The 20,417-nt window shown below is 51.9% G+C and overlaps 2 protein-coding genes across 3 annotated transcripts in view; one reads left to right on the plus strand and one right to left on the minus strand.

Moving 5' to 3' along the window:
• Nucleotides 1-9,832, minus strand: part of LOC139603877 (zinc finger protein 436-like) — a 67,158-nt gene extending 57,326 nt beyond the window's left edge. Inside the window, exons 1-2 of one of the 2 annotated variants that reach the window (XM_071454882.1) lie at nt 9,523-9,822; nt 7,253-9,058 (exon numbers count right to left, since the gene is read on the minus strand). In XM_071454882.1, the coding sequence (XP_071310983.1) occupies nt 7,968-9,044 (1,077 nt within the window). In that variant the 5' untranslated portion in view covers nt 9,045-9,058; nt 9,523-9,822 and the 3' untranslated portion in view covers nt 7,253-7,967. Of the gene's footprint in view, nt 1-7,252; nt 9,059-9,522 lie in introns of those variants that run through there. The other variant, XR_011683841.1, reaches the window with a different exon arrangement.
• LOC139603901 (zinc finger protein 154-like) overlaps nt 1-20,417 on the plus strand; it is a 488,962-nt gene that overhangs the window by 422,452 nt on the left and 46,093 nt on the right. The window lies entirely within an intron of this gene.

A 20,417-nucleotide genomic window follows, 5' to 3' on the forward strand; every position in this document is an offset into this window, starting at 1 on the left:
ATATATATATATTATATTAATATATCTAATATATATCTATATATAGCATATTAATATATCTAATATATTAATATTAGATACTTTGATGGATACCACTGAGAGATGGTACTTAAGGCAGCCAAAGAAAGGGTAAGAGAGGACATCAGAAACGGACTCATAACAGGGAATTTAGATGAGAATTTCCCAATTGAGCATCCAAATTGGGACCCTAATTTATTTTGCGATGTGGGGAGACTACGGAAATATCAAGAGTGGATCCAAATAGGAGTTCAGAATGCTGTGCCCAAAACTATCAATTGGTCTAAACTATATGAAGTTCGGCAGGAAAAGACAATGTCCAGACTTGAACAACCAGTTTCACCAGGGCAATCAGTGCCAGCAGGTTACCAAGGGGATGGTTTTGGGGGAGTATACCAGCTGACTAGACACAGAGCCAGTAGAACAAGTTAAGGAACCTGTTATAAATATACAATTAGGACATAAAGAGGTCAAATTTCTAATAGATACAGGAGCTACTTACTCGGTATTGAATGATCTGAAAGGACAAATTTGGGACAAGCAAACAACAATAGTCGGCGCTACAGGGAAAGAGGAAAAACGGCCATTCTTGCAACCCCTAGATTTGTGTTTTGCGAGCAAAGTTATAACACACGAATTCCTATACATACCTGAGGGTCCAATTCCGCTTTTAGGGAGAGATTTGCTAGCGAAACTTGATGCGGTAATAACCTTTGAAAATGGGGAGCTTATAATGAAAATATCTGAATCAAAGATGGGACAGATATTAATGATCAAAGAAAAACCTGTTCCCTCTATCCCTAGGGAGGTAGGAGATGCAGTGATTCCCTCTGTATGGGAGACAGATATACCAGGGAAATCTAAATTGGCCCAACCAGTGCATGTAGAGTTAAAAGAAGGGGCGAGGCCTCTACAAGTCAAACACTATCCCATAAAACCAGAAGCATGGCAAGGAATAAGTAAAGATTATTGAGAAATTCTTGAAATACCGAATTTTAGAAGAATGTGAATCAGAATTTCATACACCAATATTTCCAGTAAAGAAGCCAAATGGTGAATATAGATTAGTGCAGGATTTGAGAGCAATAAATAAAATAACAAAGGACATTTATCCAGTGGTAACAAATCCTTACACATTGCTAACATCCGTAAAGGAGATATATAAGTGGTTTACTGAAATTGATTTAAAAGATGCCTTTTTCTGCATCCCCCTTGACAAAGAAAGTAGGAAACTGTTTGCCTGTGAGTGGAAAACCCAGGGAATGGGAGAAAGACCCAGCTCACCTGGACACGATATAAGAACTCGCCGACCCTATTCGGAAACCAACTGGCAAAGGAGCTGGAGATTTGGACCGAGAATGGGCAAGTACCAAGAGACCAATACCTGTTGTTGCAGTATGTTGATGATATACTAATAGCTGCAGAAGAAAAGCAACCTGTATAAAGGTAACCATTGAGATTTTAAATTCACTGGGAATGGGAGGTTATAACGTATCCAGAGGAAAGGCACAAATTGCCCAACAGACTGTGATCTACCTAGGATGTGAAATTTCACAAGGGCAATGAAAACTAGGCACTAACCGTATCCAAGCTATTTGTGCTATTCCAGAGCCCCAGAATCTACATGAGCTGCGAGTCTTCCTCGGGATGGCAGGATGGTGTCGCCTGTGGATCATGGACTATGGACGGATTGCGAAACCCCTGTGTGAAGCTCAGAAGATGCAGCCATTCACCTGGGGCAAGCCACAGAAAGAAGCCTTCCTAAAATTAAAGGAAGCACTGACAACTGCTCCAGCATTAGGCTTACCTGATCTGTCTAAAGATTTTCAGCTGTTTGTCCATGAAAGGCTGCACCTAGCACTAGGAGTCCTGACCCAAGGTCTGGGAAGCTGGAAAAGGCCGCTGGGCTACTTTTCCAAACAACTTGACAGCATAAGTGCCGGGTGGCCTCCATGTCTGCGGGCAGTCGCAGCCACTGTGATGCTGATACAAGAAGCCAGGAAGCTCACGATGGGAAGGCACATAGATGTCAATGTACCACACATGGTAACCACTGTCTTAGAGCAGAAGGGGGCCATTGCTATCCCCAAGCAGGATGATGAAATTCCAGGTAGTCCTGACTGAGCAGGATGATGTCACATTAAAAACAACTAACCTTTTGAATCCAGCTTTGTTCCCAGGTACCACAACTGAAGAAGGCCCATTAGAGCATGACTGTGTGGAGGTAATAGAGTACACCTACTCAGCAAGAGAAGACCTGAAAGACGTCCCACTAGAGCAGCCAGAGTGGGAGCTGTTTACAGATGGGAGCAGCTTCGTGGAAAACGGAACCAGATACGCTGGGTATGCGGTAACAACAGTCAGTACAGCAGTGGAGGCAAAGGCATTACCACCAAATACATCTGCCCAGAAGGCAGAACTGGTTGCTTTAACCAGGGCACTAGAATTAAGTGAAGGGAAAAAGGTAAATATCTGGACTGACTCAAAATGTGCTTTTGGAGTGGTGCATGTACACGGAGCACTGTGGAAAGAAAGAGGACTATTGTCCTTCTCTGGGTATGCACATTAAACATCAGGATGCAGTCCTGCAATTGATAAAGGCAGTACAAAAACCTGAACAAGTGGCAATCGTACACTGCAAAGCACACCAATCAGGAAACTCCAAAATCTGTGAGGGAAATCAAAAGGCAGACTGGGCAGCCCGACAGGTTGCTCGAGAGGTGCAAACAACAATGGCATTGATACCTTTAAAGCTTAACGTATCCCAATTCAATATGCCTCCAGAACCAAAATATTCAGTAGAAGATGAGAGACTGGCACGTTTGCTAAATGCACAAAAGAATTCAGAGGGATGGTATGTGACTGCACAAGGACAGATAGTGGTACCCCCTTGAAAATGAGAGAAGTTCTACAAATTAAACATAACGAATGTCACTGGGGAGCAGAGGCATTGGTAAAATTGCTAAAGCAGAGTTTAATTTCGGTACGGATGTTAACAATGGCAAAATCAGTAATGTCAAAGTGTGATATCTGCTTGAAAAACAATCCAGTGGCTGGCGACAGGCACAGCTAGGAAGAATTCGGATAGGAATAGAGCCAGGAGACTATTGGCAGGTAGATTTGGTAGAACTGCCAAGAACTCGAGGATACAAATACCTGTTAGTGGGGGTTGACACATTCTCTGGGTGGCCAGAAGCCCTTCCCTGTCGTACCAACCAAGCAAAGGAAACAGTAAAGTGGTTACTACAGGAGATTATTCCCAGGTTCGGGGTGCCCCTAGGGTATCATCAGATAGGGGGCCCCATTTCATAGCTACAGTAGTAAGAGAGGTAAGTAGATTGCTGGGGATAACTTGGGACCTCCACACACCATGGAGACCCCAGTCAAGTGGACAGGTAGAGAGGATGAATCAGACACTAAAGAGGCAAATCAGTAAAATATGCCAAGAAGCCACATTGCAGTGGCCCCAGGCTTTGCCAATAGCACTGTTGAGGATTGGGATAAAGCCTAGGAGTGGGATGTCAGTCAGCCCTTAGGAGATATTGCATGGGAAACCATATGAATCTCCTGAGCCTAACCCTAATGTGCACGTCACAGGAAAGCAGGAAGTGTATAATTATGTTCTGTCTCTCGGGAAAACTTTAGCTCGGCTCCGGAGCATCCTCGTGTGGAATAGACCGCTGACTCTCGAGAACCCAGTTCATAACATACATCCAGGAGACGAGGTGTACATCAAGAACTGGAACGAAGAACTGCTGAAAGAAAAGTGGAGTGGAGCCCACCAGGTACTGCTGACCACCTTTACAGCAGCCAAAGTAGCCGGCGTGGACCCCTGGATTCACTACACCCGAGTGAAGAAAATCCATCCTGGATCACAGACTGTGTAAACTGTGGAACCAACAAGGCTGCAGATAAGATGTGTTTAATCACTTTGAGAATGCTATCAGCATTTGTGCCAATGTTATGGTCATTAATGTCTTTGGGATGTGGAATGCAAAAAGATCAACTAACCACTCTTCATTCTAGAATGAAGAAGAGGTACAAGCAGAAACACAGGGGATAAAGGTTTCTAATGCAGTTTGGGCTGAGAATGTAATGATTGGATAAGTCAAAGACTTTGCCAAAATGTAAAACACCTGTAGAATAACTGCCTGTCTGCCAATACCAAAGGCAGCAGGAGACCCAGTAAATTGGGGAATCATAACATCAAAACTACCTGAAATACAAAAGAACAAAACAATTGCATGCAAACAGGTACCCAAATCGAGGCAAGTAGTCAAGGAAACTTGGGAGAAAATAGGAACATGGATGAAACCCATGGGCCAGAAAGACTGTATTCTAAGTGCTGGCACACTAGGAACCCCTATGGGAGAATCAGCAGGCATCACACAATGGCAATGCTATTTGCCACACTATAAAAAGATTATAGAAAATGTTACAGAAACCACTCTGGTATGGAAGTGTGAGGCCAAGGATCAGAAAGATCAGACAGAGCCTTGGGACAGTGCGTGGTCTGTGAGTATCCTTCAAAGATTCCAATGTATGGCAAACACCCCTTGGTGCATTAAGTGGGAAGGCTCCGAGAATGAAACAGATCCAGCAGTAACAAACACTGCCACCAGTAGCAGAACGAGGGCAGACAAAGTAAGGTGGTGGGCATGTAATAAAACTTATGACTGCACTTCTGATGATGCAGAGATAAAGCAGATGCCACCCCTGGCAATAGCCCTACAAACTGGCTGTGCTTGCAGAGGGATCAAACATAAACAAGGCAGAGGGAATTATAAAGCAGTTGTAGGATGTACCAGGAGTACAGTCCGAGGTCCAGGACAATTTGTATGGGCAGCAAGCGATGGCACCTGGACAACACATCTGCCTGTAGATGGGAAAGTAAAGGAAATTACTTTAGGCCTCCCAACCTCATGTCCAATTTGGAAAAAGTCCCCATTTAACGGAAAACATGAACTTGTGCAGATAAGAGCAAGACGAGAAGTTCTAGACAATGAAAATCCAGATGACACTTGGCAAGAACCCTCTGGTGGAGTGAAATTTGGGTGGGCCCTAGAGTCTTTGCTTGGTCCTACAGCAAACTATCAGAGTAGGGAGATGCTGTACAAACTTACAGGTCAGGTAGATAGACTGGCAAGAGTCACCCGGGAAGGATTTAAAGAATTAAATGTACAATTACAAGCCACCACAAAAATGACTTTACAAAATCGATTAGCCTTAGATTTGTTACTCCTGAAAGAGCATGGAGTATGTGGATTTTTAAAGGGACGGGTTGGTCATTGCTGCGTTCACATCCCAAATGTAACTGCAGATGTAGAATATGACATCAATCAGTTGAAACAAAGAGAGCATGAAGCACAAGAAGAGCAAAAGGATTTGACTACGACCTGGCTAGGCAAAATCTTTAAAGGGTTAGGGTGGAATGTGAGTTGATGGATTAAATCTGTCATTGAGAGTGTGATAATCTTACTAATTGTATTCTTAGAAATTTGGTTAGTTCACAGCATCTTAAAAGGAGAGATACAGAAGAAAACATCCTGGAACCAGAAGATAATAAAGGCACTGACACGAGATCCACGCCCACCATCTTCTGGTTCTCCAGTTCGTGACAGCATCCACGACAACGTTTACATCAACCATGGACTTGAAGAACAACAAGAATAAATTGAGAAATAAAGGACTGTATCAAGTGAAAACATTTACACCTATAGTGAAGTGAAAATGCTTTCAAAGGGGGGAGAATGATAGTGGGGCCCTGGAAAAATGTCAAAAATAGACTCTGAAAATGTTAGGCTTTGTGCTTGCCAGATCATGTGAAATCGCACCTGCGTAAGCAGAACATGATAAATGATATAATTGTTAGATGTGATGATTGTTTAGTAATTAAATATAATTATTGTTTAATCATAAGAAGAATCATGAGGAACTATGTTAGAAGTTTGAGGGGGGCCACAAGGAGCCCATGCTTGGCTGAAATCTATGTATACAATAGAACAATATAAGTTCAATCATTAACATGAATGTTATATAACGATAGAATATAAAAACATGTTCATCCCGAACCCATGTCAGAGTCAGATTTGGGTTGGTACCCCTGACACCCAGAGCTCTTCAATAAAAGCACCTGCATATAATCATTCTGGTGATTATGTGTTTCTGAACACTAATATACCCAGTAAAGTGTTAAACCCTTCCCAGTTGCTGTGCATGAGGCTCTATGAATATGCACCAGGCTGATGTAAGGGGAAAGGTATTTCAGGGGATCCCTGAAGGTAACAGGGTGCTCCTGCCTCAGTGCCAAGATGCACCCAGTTTACATCTTCCAAGAACTGTTTAGCATGGCTCTGCCCTGGATCTGCCTTTTCAGAGCATGCAGATTCCTTGGCTGTGGTTTTAGTCCATTCTCTTTATCGCCTCCAGTTTTTGGGCCTTGGTGCACTCTGCCTTCAGACAGGGAGTGCTGATAGTTGGCAGATCTGTACAGGTGTCCTCATCCCGTGTGCATTGGATGTTATCCCATCCAAGCAGGCAGTTTAACACAAGCAGCTATTTCACTGAGCTTAATTAACGACAGAAATAAAAACTATAGAACAAAGTTACTTTAAAAAACAGTCCCAGCCCATATTTGATCCCAGTCTGTGTGGTCCTGATCCATATGGTCCCAGTCCCTGGGATCCCAGTCCATACAGTCCCAGTCCATATTTGATCCCACTCCAGGCTATCCTGGTCTGGAGGGTTCTGATTCACAGGATCCCCATCCATGTGATCCCAGCCTGTATTTGATCCCAGCCAATCTTTGATCCCAGTTTTTGGGGTCCTGCACACACTCCCTGGGTCTGGAATTCCAGTTCCCAGCCAGGAAAAAATGTTCCTGCCCTTGAACTTCCTTCCTATCCCCTCAACAAATTGCAATAAAATTATAAACAAAGAAATAATAATTGAAATTAAATAAATTATAATAAAAATAAAATATAAAAATCTCAACTCTTCTTTACGATGATTCAACTCCAACAATGATTCAACTCAAACCAACAATAACTATTACTATAATATTACCAATGCATATAAATAAAGAAATTATATATCAGGAAATACCTTTTGAAAATTTTAACTCGATGACTAATGTACTTTAGATAAAATTATCTAAAGAAACTACCATGCAATCTAACACCTCTTAGTTAAACACTTCATATTACAAATATACTAAACACAAAACCAAACACCAGCACAATTTCTCAGACATTTCAACCAAACAATTAAACTTTAATAACATCCTTAAGTACTCTTGAAAAATTAAAATTATTTTTAAAACATTAATTGTGTGTGGGTGGTTTTATTTTGATATTGGTTTTTGGATTGTTTGGGTTAGATGATTTAAAAATGGGACTTTTATAGGAATTGAATCAGCTGAGAAGGTGGCACTCGGCAAACAGAACTGACTGAAATTGAACAGGACAGAAATCAGTAACTCTGAAAGTTTTATTTGCTATCAAATACATCCCACACACCCAGGCCCACACAATCCCCATCCCACTGCTCCAAATTGGGATCCCACTTCTCCCAATCTCCTTCCAACTCCATCTCAACTTGACAGCTGTGGAATGGAGTGAGTTTGGCCTGGGATTGAGTTTTTTGAGGAAGGAACAAGCAATCTGAGGTGGAATTGAGCCCTTTGGGGTTAAAATTCAGTTATTTTCAGTGGAATTTGAGTGGTTTTGAGGTGACTGTTCCATCCCAATGGACTTTTGGAGGACAGAGAGATGGAGAAGAGAAAAAAATTCAGGCCAAACCAAAGGACAAGCAGCCAGGTGTGTTCCCAACATGGATCACAGGGAATGTGAGTGACCAGGGCTGTGCCCAAAGTGCCTCCTCCAGTGGGGGATGGAGCTGCAGCAGCGCACGAAGCTCTTCCCGCACTCGGGGCACTCGCAGGGCTTCCCTTACCGGTGCCTCCGTTGGTGTCGGGTCAAGTTAGAGCTGCAGGAGAAGCTCTTCCCACACTGGGGACACTCGTAGGGCCTCTCCCCTGTGTGGATGCGCCGGTGGGTGATGAGGGTGGAGTTGAGCTTGAATCCCTTCCCACAGTCGGGGCATTGGAAGGGCCTCTCCTCTGTGTGAATCTGATAGTGCCGGAGGAGCCTGAAGCTGGTCTGAAAACTCTTCCTGCATTTATCACACTCGTAGGGCCTCTCCCCTGTGTGGATGCGCCGATGGGTGACGAGGGTGGAGTTGTTCTTGAATCCCTTCCCACAGTCGGGGCATTGGAAGGGCCTCTCCTCTGTGTGACTCTGATAGTGCCGGAGGAGCCTGAAGCTGGTCTGAAACCTCTTCCTGCATTTATCACACTCATAGGGCCTCTCCCCTGTGTGGATGCGCCGATGGGTGACGAGGTGGGAGTTGCGCTTGAATCCCTTCCCGCAGTCGGGGCATTGGAAGGGCCTCTCCTCTGTGTGAATCCGATAGTGCAGGAGGAGATTGGAGCTGGTCTGAAACCTCTTCCCACACTTGGAGCACTCATAGGGCCTCTCCCCAGTGTGGATGCGCCGATGGGTGACAAGGTCAGAGTTGCGCTTGAATCCCTTCCCGCAGTCGGGGCATTGGAAGGGCCACTCCTCTGTGTGACTCTGATAGTGCCGGAAGAGACTGGAGCTGGTCTGAAACCTCTTCGCACACTCGGAGCACTCATAGGGTCTCTCTCCAGTGTGGCTCCTCTGGTGGCTGATCAGCTCGGAGTTCCTCCTGAAGCTCTTCCCACACTCCATGCACGTGTGGGGCTTCTCCCCATCATGGAGCTGCTCATGGAGCACCAGCTCCGAGCTCTGCCTCCATCTCCGGCCGCCTTCCTGGCCCAGGCTGCCTCTTTCCCCCTCACATCCCCGCCATCTGCGTTTGCAGCCCCTCCTCGTGCGGCATCTCCGGGCCTTTTCCTCCCCGTTGGCTTCCTGCGCCGTGGAGCCGCTCAAAACGGCCTCTGCCACCAGGTTCTGCCGCGGGCATTTGTCCTCCCTGCTCTCCATGCTCAGCTCCTGCTCTGGGCGAGGAAGGACAAGGACAGCATGGGATTTGCCTCCGTGCCACAGGCAAGGGCATCGAGATCCCCCCAGGCCGTCTCTGGGGACGCACTGCCCCCTCTTGGCTCTCCCCATTCCGGGATGCCGGGGCTGTTTGGGCTCCCGGGCTCCCTTCTCCCCTCATTCTCTGCCCTGGGCTGCAGCGGCTCCAAGGAGTCCCCCCTGCCCCTCTCCAGGCTCTTGAGGCTCCCGCCAATGGCGGCGCTCCCCCCTCTCTGGCCTCCCCACTTTGGCCTCCTGGGGGACACAGGGCTCTGCTCCTCCAGGCTGCCTCTGCCCGCAGCCGCCACCGCCACCCCCCGATGTCCCCCCGAGGGGCCTTTTCCGCTCAGCCTTGGACTTCTTCATTCTCCAAACATCCCCCCAAAAACCCAACCCAGGGACCCCCCGGGATATCCGGGCCGGGCTCCCCCTCCCCGCTCACCGGAGCCATGGGGGGGGGGGGGGGGGCGATGATCCCACAGGTGGGGGCTGCGAATTCAGGCAGGGCTCGAGACCGCGTGGCTCCCGCAACTCAGCCTTGATCCGCCCTTGTCCCTCCTCTTCCTCTTCCTCCCGCTCTTCTGCTGTCTTATCTCCCCCTTCTACTTCTCCTCCATCCCTCCTCCCTCTTCTCCTCCCCCCTAACCCCGCCTCCTTCACTGCTCTTTCTCCTCCCCCTCCTCCTCTTCCATCCCCCCTCCTCCTCCTCTGTCTTATCACCACCTCATTCTCCTCTTCCATCCCGCCCCTTCCATCCCATCTTCTCCTCCTCCCCCCTTACCCCGCCTCCTCCTCCCCCTCCATCCCTGCCCTTCCCTCCCTCCTCCTCCTCCTCCAGCAGCAGCCACACCCTCGGTGCCCCATTCCCGCAGCCCTCGCAGCCCGCGGCAGGAGCGGCCATGGAGCCAGGCCAGGTCGGCATGGGCAGCGCGGGGCTCTCGGCTGCTCCCAGCCGCTGCGGGCGGGGGGAACCCGGCCCGGGCCAAAGGACAGGCAAACTGGGCAAACTGGGGGCTGCACATCCAAACTGGGCCTTGCTGGGGACCCTGCCTGGCCACTGCCAGCCCTTGGGGCTCCTCTCGGCACATCCGCCAGGGGGGAGCGCACACAGGCCTGGGGGATCCCAGCAGTGGCAGCACTGCCAGGGACTGGGCTGCACTGGGATCGTACTGGGACTGACTGGGGCTGTACTGGGTTTGTACTGACATCATACTGGGATCATACTGGGATCATGCTGGGAGTGTATTGGGGATGTACTGGCTGTGTACTTGGATCGTACTGGGAGTGACTGGGAATATACTGGCATCATACTGGAGTGACTGGGACAATTATAGGTTTCTATTGATATTATACTGGTATCATGCTGGGACGGGACTGGGCATCATACTGGGATCACACTGCCATGCCAGGGCAGACTGTGATCGCACTGATGGACACTGGGATCATACTGGGATCATACTGGGAGAGAGTAGGAGCCTGCAGGAGGCAATTGAGACCACGTTAGGGGCAAATGGGATATACTGGGAGTGACTGGGATGGAGCAGCTCTGAGCAACTGGGATCATGCTAGGAGCAACTGGGAGCAACTGGGAGTGACTGGGAGCCTGCTGGGGGTGATTGGAAACTGCTGGGCTTATACTGGGATGAACTGGGATCATGCTGGAGGTGACTGGGATCATTCTGGCAGTGAGTGCCACTACACTGAGGCTGACTGGGAGTGCTTGGGAGCAAATGGGATCATACTGGAAGGAACTGGAAAGATGCTGGAGGGAACTGGGCTACACTGGGAGATACTGGGAGTGACTGGAACAAAAGTGAGGGTGAAAGAGAGCAACTGGAACCATGTGGAGCACAACTGGTTCATACTGGCAGGGACTGGGAGCACACTGGGCTCATCTCTGGATCATACTGGGAAGGACTGGACTAATACTGGGAGGATCTGAGAGGGACTGGGAGCACACCCTGCACATCATCCCCCAGACTGGGCCTGACTGGGAGCAACCGGGAGCACGCTGGCAGCAAATGGCATCATACTGGGACTGACTGGGCTGATCTAGGGAGCAACTGGAACCACGCTGGAGGCAGCTGGGACCATACTGGGAGAGATTGGAAGCAACTGGGATTATACTGGGACCACCCTGGGAGGGCTGGCATGTGACTGGGATCAAACTGGAGCTTACTGGGATCATATTGGGGTTGAAAGGGAGCGACTGGGATCACACTTTGGGCTACTGGGAGCAGCTGAGGGAAACTGGGATGATGCTGCAAGCAAACTGGAGGAACTGGGAAGGACTGGATGCATGCTGGGGGCAACTGGGATATACTGGGAGTGTCTGGAACCATACTGGGGGGACTGGAACCACACTGGGAACAACTGGGACCATGCTGGGGAGAACTGGGACCATACTGGGGGCAACTGGGAGTGAGTGGGACCATGCTGGGAGGGACTGGGATCATCTGGGGAGGGACTGGGACTAGAGCAGGGGCAACTGGGTTCAACTGGGACCATCCTGGGAGTGTCTGTAACCATAGGGGAGTGATGGAAGCACACTGGGAACAGCTGGGCCCATGCTGGGAGCAACTGGGATCACACTGGGGGCACTGGCATCAGACTGGGAGTGACTGGGAGCAACTGGGATTGGACTGCAAGGGACTGGGATCATACTGGGAGTGGCTACACTCATACTGGGATTATACTGGGTGTGAATGGAACCCGACTGGGGCTTACTGGGAGCTACTGGGCCCATGTTGGGAGGAAAATATGACCCACTGGGAGCAACTGGGATCGGCTGGAAGGTTCTGGAACCATGCTGAGAGGACTGAGACTACAACTGGGGCAACTGGGATCATCCTGGGAGCAACTGGGGCCACCCTTTGAGCAACAGATGGAAACTGGGATGATGCTAGAGGAAACTGGGAGGAACTGGGAAAGACTGGGATCATTCTGAGGTAACTGAAACATACTGGGAGTGTCTCTAACCATCCTGGGGGCACTGGAACCACACTGGGAACAGCTGGGATCATGCTGGGAGCAACTGGGACGATGCTGGGGGAAACTGAATCTGCCCTGGAGGCAACTGGGCACGACTGGGACCCTGCTGGGAGGGACTGGGACTATTCTTGGGGCAACTGGGATCATCATGGGAGGAACTGGGAACCTCTGGAATTATGCTGGGAGCAACTGGGATCACACTGGGATCCCAGTGAGAGCAGCTGAGTCCATGCTGGGTTACACTGGGATCTCATTGAGAGCGACTGGAATCACACTGGGATTGACTGGGAGTGGCTGGTTTTGTGGATTTGGGGGGTTTGGATTTTGGGGGATTTTCTTGGCATTTTGAGGGGGAGTTTTCTGGGGGTGGTTGGGAGTTTATTTAAATTTCTTGTGGCTTTTTTTGAATTTTGGGGATTTTACTGGGATGTTGTTGGGATTTTTTGGGATTCTCAGAAATTCCTGGGGTTTTATTGAGATTTTGCGGCATTTTATTGGAATTGTGGTGGCATTCAGAGGGATTCATTGGGGATTTGGGTTTTTTGGGGATTTCTGGTGGGATTTGTGGGGTTTTGTGGGGTTTTTTGGGTGTTGCCAGGATTTCCTTGGATCTTGCAGGAGATTTTCTGGGGCTTTTAATGGTTTTGGGGACATTTTGTGGGGATTTGCGGAGTTTAATCTGGATTTTTGGGGTTATTGGGATTTCAAAGGATTTTGTGGGTTTATATGGGGATTCTGGGGTGTTCTAATGGGATTTTGAGAGATTTAATTGGGATTTTGTGGGTTTTATTGGGACTTTTGGGGCTTTTAAGGAGATTTTGGTGCCTCTCAGCCCTTCCCCACACCCAGGGAATGCCCCAAAACCCCCCTAAAATTCCACTAAAACCCCACAAATCCCCAAACATTACAAGAAAACCCTCAAAAACCCCAGGGAATCTTCAAACATCCCAGTGGAACTCACCAAAATTTTAAAAAACTCACTAAATTTTCAATAAATCTCCCCCCAAAAGCCCCCACAACCCCAACAAAACACCAAAAATCCAAAACACCCCAAATCAACAAAACCCCCCAAAATCACATAACCATCCCAAAACCCAACAATTCTTCCCAAAAACCGCAATAATCCCTCCTAAACTCCCAACAAAATCCCAAAAAAGCCACCCCCAAATCCCCAAAACCCCTCTCAGAACCCCAAAGTCCCCACAAACCCCCCCAGACTCAGTGGGGCCGTCCTGGATCAGGGGGCACCGGCCGGTGGAAAGGAGCCACTGCAGGGGGCCCTGGGAGCTTTTTGGGGAGGGGGCACCATGGGAGACCCCCCAAAACCGGGGGAGGGAACCCCTGCAGTGCCCCCTCCCCCCGAAACCCCCAGACCCCGGTTCAGGGTGGGCCTGGGACCCCCCGGGACCCCCAAATCTCCCCCAGGACCCCTCCAGGAACGCCCAACCCCGCAGAGCTCCCCCAGTGTTGGCCCAGAACCTCTCTGGACCCCCAAACCCTCTCCAGGACCCCAAAAACCTCCCCAGGACCCTCAACCCCCCCAGTTCTCCCCAAAATTCACCCCAGACCCACCTGAGACGCCCCCAAATCCATCAGACTGCCCCAAATCCCCCTCGGACCCCTCAATCCCCCCAAACCTCATGAAATCGCCTCAGACTCCTCGAAGTTCCCCAGACCCACCTCAGAACCGCCCAGATCCACTCACAACCGCCCAGTTCCTCTCGCAATCCCCCAAAATCCCCCCAGACTCTCCCAATTCCTCAGTTCCCCCTAAACCCACCTGAGAACGCTCCAGACGCTCTCAAGCTCCCCCCAAAGCTCCCTAAAGCCCCCTCAGACCCACCAAAGCCCCCTCAGACCCCCTCATTCCCCCCAAACCCACCGCACACCCTCGTGTTTCCCGTCGATGCCCCCAAAAATCCCCAATTTCCCCTCAGACCCGCCCCAAACCCCCCTAGCTTGCCCCCGGCCCCACCTCAGCTCCGCTCTCCCTCAGAATCGCGCGCCTCCACCGCGTGTGCGGGCTCCCAGCAATGGCGGCGCGCCCCGCCCCGAACCAACCAATCAGCGCGCTGCACATCCCTGAACTAACCAATCACGGCGCGGCTCCCCTCAGCAAGGCCCGCCTCCCCCTCGCCGTCCCAGCCAATCAGAGGCGACCGGAAGCGGCGCCCCCTTCCCCGCCGCCGCCGGGACCCCCCGGGCTCGGGACAGGAGCGGGAGGGGCCTGAGAGGGGATCGGGGGGGGGCGGGGGAGGGCCCGGGGGGTCTGGGGGGGCTTTGGGGAGGGGTCCGGGGTTTGGGGGGGTCTGGGGAGGGGTCCTGGGGCATTGTGGGGGGACCTGGGGGGTGCGGATGGGTCCTAAGAGGGGTCTCGGGAGGGGGAGGGGTCGTGGGAGGGTCTGGGGGGGTTTTGAGGAGGGGTCGTAGGAAGGTCTTGGGAGGGTCTGGGGGTGTTGGGATGGTCCTGGGGGAATTTGGGGAGGGCTCTGGGCGGTCCTGAGGGTGTCCTGGAGGGTTTTGGAGGTTTGGGGAGGGGCTTTGGGGGGTCTGGAAGGGTTTTGGGAGAGGCTCTGGTGGGGGGGGTTTGGGGGGTTTTGGGGAGAGGTCCCGGCGCGATCTGGGGAGGGGCTGGGGGAGCCTGAGTTGGGTTTGGGGAGGGGTCTGGAGGGTCCTGGGTGGGGTCTTGGGAAGGGTCTGGGGGGTCTCAGGGGACATCCTGGGCTGGGCCCCATTGGGGTCTGGGGGCTCTCAGGGGGGTCCTCGGCAAACCTTTGGGGGGCTCTGGGGGGCCTGGGGGAGATTTGGGGGTCCCGGGGGGTCCCAGGCCCACCCTGAACCGGGGTCTGGGGGTTTCGGGGGGAGGGGGCACTGCAGGGGTTCCCCCCCCCGGTTTTTGGGGGGGTCTCCCATGGTGCCCCCTCCCCAAAAAGCTCCCAGGGCCCCCTGAAGTGGCTCCTTTCCACCGGCCGGTGCCCCCTGATCCAGGACAGCCCCACTGAGGCTGGGGGGGTTTGTGGGGACTTTGGGGTTCTGAGAGGGGTTTTGGGGATTTGGGGGTGGCTTTTTTGGGCTTTTTTGGGATTTTGTTGGGAGTTTAGGAGGGATTATTGGGGGTTTGGGGGAGAATTGTTGGGGTTTGAGATGGTTATGTGATTTTGGGGGGTTTTGTTGATTTGGGGTGTTTTGGATTTTTGGTGTTTTGTTGGGGTTGTGTAGGTTTTTTGGGGAAGGATTTATTGAAAAATTGGGGAGTTTTTTAAATTTTTGTGAGTTCCACTGGGATGTTTGGTGATTCTCTGGGGTTTTTGAGGGTTATCTTGTAATTTTTGGGGATTTTGTGGGGTTTTAGTGGAATTTTAGGGGGGCTTTGGGGCATTCCCTGGGTGTGGGGAAGGGCTGAGAGGCACCAAAATCTCCTTAAAAGCCCCAAAAGTCCCAATAAAACCCACAAAATCCCAATTAAATCTCTCAAAATCCCATTAGAACACCCCAGAATCCCCATATAAACCCACAAAATCCTTTGAAATCCCAATAACCCCAAAAATCCAGATTAAACTCCGCAAATCCCCACAAAATGTCCCCAAAACCATTAAAAGCCCCAGAAAATCTCCTGCAAGATCCAAGGAAATCCTGGCAACACCCAAAAAACCCCACAAAACCCCACAAATCCCACCAGAAATCCCCAAAAAACCCAAATCCCCAATGAATCCCTCTGAATGCCACCACAATTCCAATAAAATGCCGCAAAATCTCAATAAAACCCCAGGAATTTCTGAGAATCCCAAAAAATCCCAACAACATCCCAGTAAAATCCCCAAAATTCAAAAAAAGCCACAAGAAATTTAAATAAACTCCCAACCACCCCCAGAAAACTCCCCCTCAAAATGCCAAGAAAATCCCCCAAAATCCAAACCCCCCAAATCCACAAAACCAGCCACTCCCAGTCAATCCCAGTGTGATTCCAGTCGCTCTCAATGAGATCCCAGTGTAACCCAGCATGGACTCAGCTGCTCTCACTGGGATCCCAGTGTGATCCCAGTTGCTCCCAGCATAATTCCAGAGGTTCCCAGTTCCTCCCATGATGATCCCAGTTGCCCCAAGAATAGTCCCAGTCCCTCCCAGCAGGGTCCCAGTCGTGCCCAGTTGCCTCCAGGGCAGATTCAGTTTCCCCCAGCATCGTCCCAGTTGCTCCCAGCATGATCCCAGCTGTTCCCAGTGTGGTTCCAGTGCCCCCAGGATGGTTAGAGACACTCCCAGTATGTTTCAGTTACCTCAGAATGATCCCAGTCTTTCCCAGTTCCTCCCAGTTTCCTCTAGCATCATCCCAGTTTCCATCTGTTGCTCAAAGGGTGGCCCCAGTTGCTCCCAGGATGATCCCAGTTGCCCCAGTTGTAGTCTCAGTCCTCTCAGCATGGTTCCAGAACCTTCCAGCCGATCCCAGTTGCTCCCAGTGGGTCATATTTTCCTCCCAACATGGGCCCAGTAGCTCCCAGTAAGCCCCAGTCGGGTTCCATTCACACCCAGTATAATCCCAGTATGAGTGTAGCCACTCCCAGTATGATCCCAGTCCCTTGCAGTCCAATCCCAGTTGCTCCCAGTCACTCCCAGTCTGATGCCAGTGCCCCCAGTGTGATCCCAGTTGCTCCCAGCATGGGCCCAGCTGTTCCCAGTGTGCTTCCATCACTCCCCTATGGTTACAGACACTCCCAGGATGGTCCCAGTTGAACCCAGTTGCCCCTGCTCTAGTCCCAGTCCCTCCCAGCATGGTCCCACTCACTCCCAGTTGCCCCCAGTGTGGTCCCAGTTCTCCCCAGCATGGTCCCAGTTGTTCCCAGTGTGGTTCCAGTCCCCCCAGTATGGTTCCAGACACTCCCAGTATATCCCAGTTGCCCCCAGCATGTCTGCAGTCATTCCCAGGCATTGCCAGTGGCCCCAGTAAGGTGTCAGTTATCCCAGTATGATCCCCCAGTCATGCCCAGTATATCCCAGTTGCCCCCAGCAGGCATCCAGTCCTTCCCAGTTCCTCCAGTTTGCTTGCAGCATCATCCCAGTTTCCCTCAGCTGCTCCCAGTAGCCCAAAGTGTGATCCCAGTCGCTCCCTTTCAACCCCAATATGATCCCAGTAAGCTCCAGTTTGATCCCAGTCACATGCCAGCCCTCCCAATGGGGTCCCAGTATAATCCCAGTTGCTTCCAGTCTCTCCCAGTATGGTCCCAGCTGCCTCCAGTATGGTTCCAGTTGCTCCCTAGATCAGCCCAGTCAGTCCCAGTATGATGCCATTTGCTGCCAGCGTGCTCCCAGTTGCTCCCAGTCAGGCCCAGTCTGGGGGATGATGTGCAGGGTGTGCTCCCAGTCCCTCTCAGATCCTCCCAGTATTAGTCCAGTCCCTCCCAGTATGATCCAGAGATGAGCCCAGTGTGCTCCCTGTCCCTGCCAGTATGAACCAGTTGTGCTCCACATGGTTCCAGTTGCTCTCTTTCACCCTCACTTTTGTTCCAGTCACCCCCAGTATCTCCCAGTGTAGCCCAGTTCCCTCCAGCATCTTTCCAGTTCCTTCCAGTATGATCCCATTTGCTCCCAAGCACTCCCAGTCAGCCTCAGTGTAGTGGCACTCAGTGCCAGAATGATCCCAGTCAGCTCCAGCATGATCCCAGTTCATCCCAGTATAAGCCCAGCAGTTTCCAGTCACCCCCAGCGTGCAGCCAGTCACTCCCAGTTGCTCCTGGCGTGATCCCAGTTGTTCACAGCTGTTCCCAGTCACCCTCAGCATAATCCCAGTCACTCCCAGTATATCCCAATTGCCCATAACATGGTGTCAATTGCCCCCCGAAGGCTCCTACTCGCTCCCAGTATGATCCCAGTAACCATCAGTGTGATCACAGTCTGCCCTGGTATGGCAGTATAATCCCAGTCTGATGTCAGTACAAAGCCAGTATAGCCCCAGTCACCCTCTGTACGATCCCAGTGCAGCCCAGTCCCTGGCAGTGCTGCCACTGCTGGGATCCCCCAGGCCTGTGTGCGTTCCCCCCTGGCGGATGTGCCGAGAGGAGCCCCAAGGGCTGGCAGTGGCCAGGCAGGGTCCCCAGCAAGGCCCAGTTTGGATGTGCAGCCCCCAGTTTGCCCAGTTTGCCTGTCCTTTGGCCCGGGCCGGGTTCCCCCCGCCCGCAGCGGCTGGGAGCAGCCGAGAGCCCCGCGCTGCCCATGCCGACCTGGCCTGGCTCCATGGCCGCTCCTGCCGCGGGCTGCGAGGGCTGCGGGAATGGGGCACCGAGGGTGTGGCTGCTGCTGGAGGAGGAGGAGGAGGGAGGGAAGGGCAGGGATGGAGGGGGAGGAGGAGGCGGGGTAAGGGGGGAGGAGGAGAAGATGGGATGGAAGGGGCGGGATGGAAGAGGAGAATGAGGTGGTGATAAGACAGAGGAGGAGGAGGGGGGATGGAAGAGGAGGAGCGGGAGGAGAAAGAGCAGTGAAGGAGGCGGGGTTAGCGGGGAGGAGGAGAGGGAGGTGGAGATAAGACAGAGGAGGAGCGGGAGGAAGAGGAAGAGGAGGGACAAAGGTGGATCAAGGCTGAGCTGCGGGAGCCACGCGGTCTCGAGCCCTGCCTGAATTCGCAGCCCCCACCTGTGGGATCATCGCCCCCCCCATGGCTCCGGTGAGCGGGGAGGGGGAGCCCGGCCCGGATATCCCGGGGGGTCCCTGGGTTGGGTTTTTGGGGGGATGTTTGGAGAATGAAGAAGTCCAAGGCTGAGCGGAAAAGGCCCCTCGGGGGGACATCGGGGGGTGGCGGTGGCGGCTGCGGGCAGAGGCAGCCTGGAGGAGCAGAGCCCTGTGTGCCCCAGGAGGCCAAAGTGGGGAGGCCAGAGAGGGGGGAGCGCCGCCATTGGCGGGAGCCTCAAGAGCCTGGAGAGGGGCAGGGGGGACTCCTTGGAGCCGCTGCAGCCCAGAGCAGAGAATGAGGGGAGAAGGGAGCCTGGGAGCCCAAACAGCCCCGGCATCCCGAAATGGGGAGAGCCAAGAGGGGGGAGCTTTTGGCATTGCTGGCACTGCCAGCAGCCTGGGCAGGGCGGGCACCCAGGAGAAGGGGGACCCCCAATGCAAGGGTGACCCCAGCAGCTGGGACAGGGGGGAACCCCTGAACACCAGAGGGGAGGCACCAGGGACGGGGAACCCCTGGGAGGCTTTTTCAGGGCTGAATCTTGGTGTTTGGGAGGTTTTTCTGGAGCCCACATGGCCGGACTAGAGATGTACCTGGGCAGAGAGACCTTCAAACTCAACGTGTGTTGGCGTAGATGGAACAGGAAAGCCTTATAAATATTATTGTCTGGCTTTTCATTCAAATCTTGCTTATAGTTACTATATTCTCAAAAGCTTTTGAGAATATAGAAACTCTAAGCAAGATTGGAATGAAAGCAAGCTTTTAGATACCTTATTTACTGAACAAAAGGAAAACAATGGTGTGGCCTGACTGAAGGTAATCCCCTTCTGATGAAACAATTCCCTCTGCTTGCTGACAGGTCCAAGGGTCAGAGCAGACCCTACTAGCTCAGCAGAAGGGCTCCAAAGAGGTGTTTTTAGGGTTTTAAATGTAACACAGTATGGTGATGTAATGATTCTTACAGGCTGTATGTAAATGCTAAAGGATTTGTATCTTGTACTGGACTGGTTAGTGAGAAATAGAATATTTAACACAGAAGAAGATTTATTGTATTGTAACGGGAACCTTACACTCTTACACTCTTCCCCTCTTACTCTCTCACCCTCTCATCCTCTCTGCTCCTCTCTTCTCTCAGGCCTGCTCCAAGCTGTGGCTGGCAGCTCCAAGCAGGGCCCTGCACCCAGGCCCTTTGCAATAAACCGCAAGTTCCATGACCTGGCTGCAGAGATCTCTCGTCTCCGTCCATCCAGACCGTGCTACCGCCGACGCTCCTACAAACGTGCTCATCCCTTGTTTTCCCCAAACCAGGATTTCCCATTGCAAATCCCTGGGAGGCTGCGAGGAAGAGGAAGATGCTCCGGGACACTGAGGCAGGTGAGGAGAAAGTCAGTGCCCCTTTCCCCTCTGTGCTGCTCCATCTCCCAGCCCAGCAGGGCCCCCGGCTGCAGCAGAGCCCTGGGGGGATCTCGTTGCTCTTGCCTGTGGCACGGAGGCAAATCCCATGCTGTCCTTGTCCTTCCTCGCCCAGAGCAGGAGCTGAGCATGGAGAGCAGGGAGGACAAATGCCCGCGGCAGAACCTGGTGGCAGAGGCCGTTTTGAGCGGCTCCACGGCGCAGGAAGCCAACGGGGAGGAAAAGCCCCAGAGATGCCGCACGAGGAGGGGCTGCAAACGCAGATGGCGGGGATGTGA

Source organism: Agelaius tricolor, unplaced genomic scaffold (genome assembly GCF_023055355.1).
Source record: "Agelaius tricolor isolate 1412-34295 unplaced genomic scaffold, bAgeTri1.0.p SCAF_42, whole genome shotgun sequence".
NCBI classification, from domain to species: domain Eukaryota; kingdom Metazoa; phylum Chordata; class Aves; order Passeriformes; family Icteridae; genus Agelaius; species Agelaius tricolor.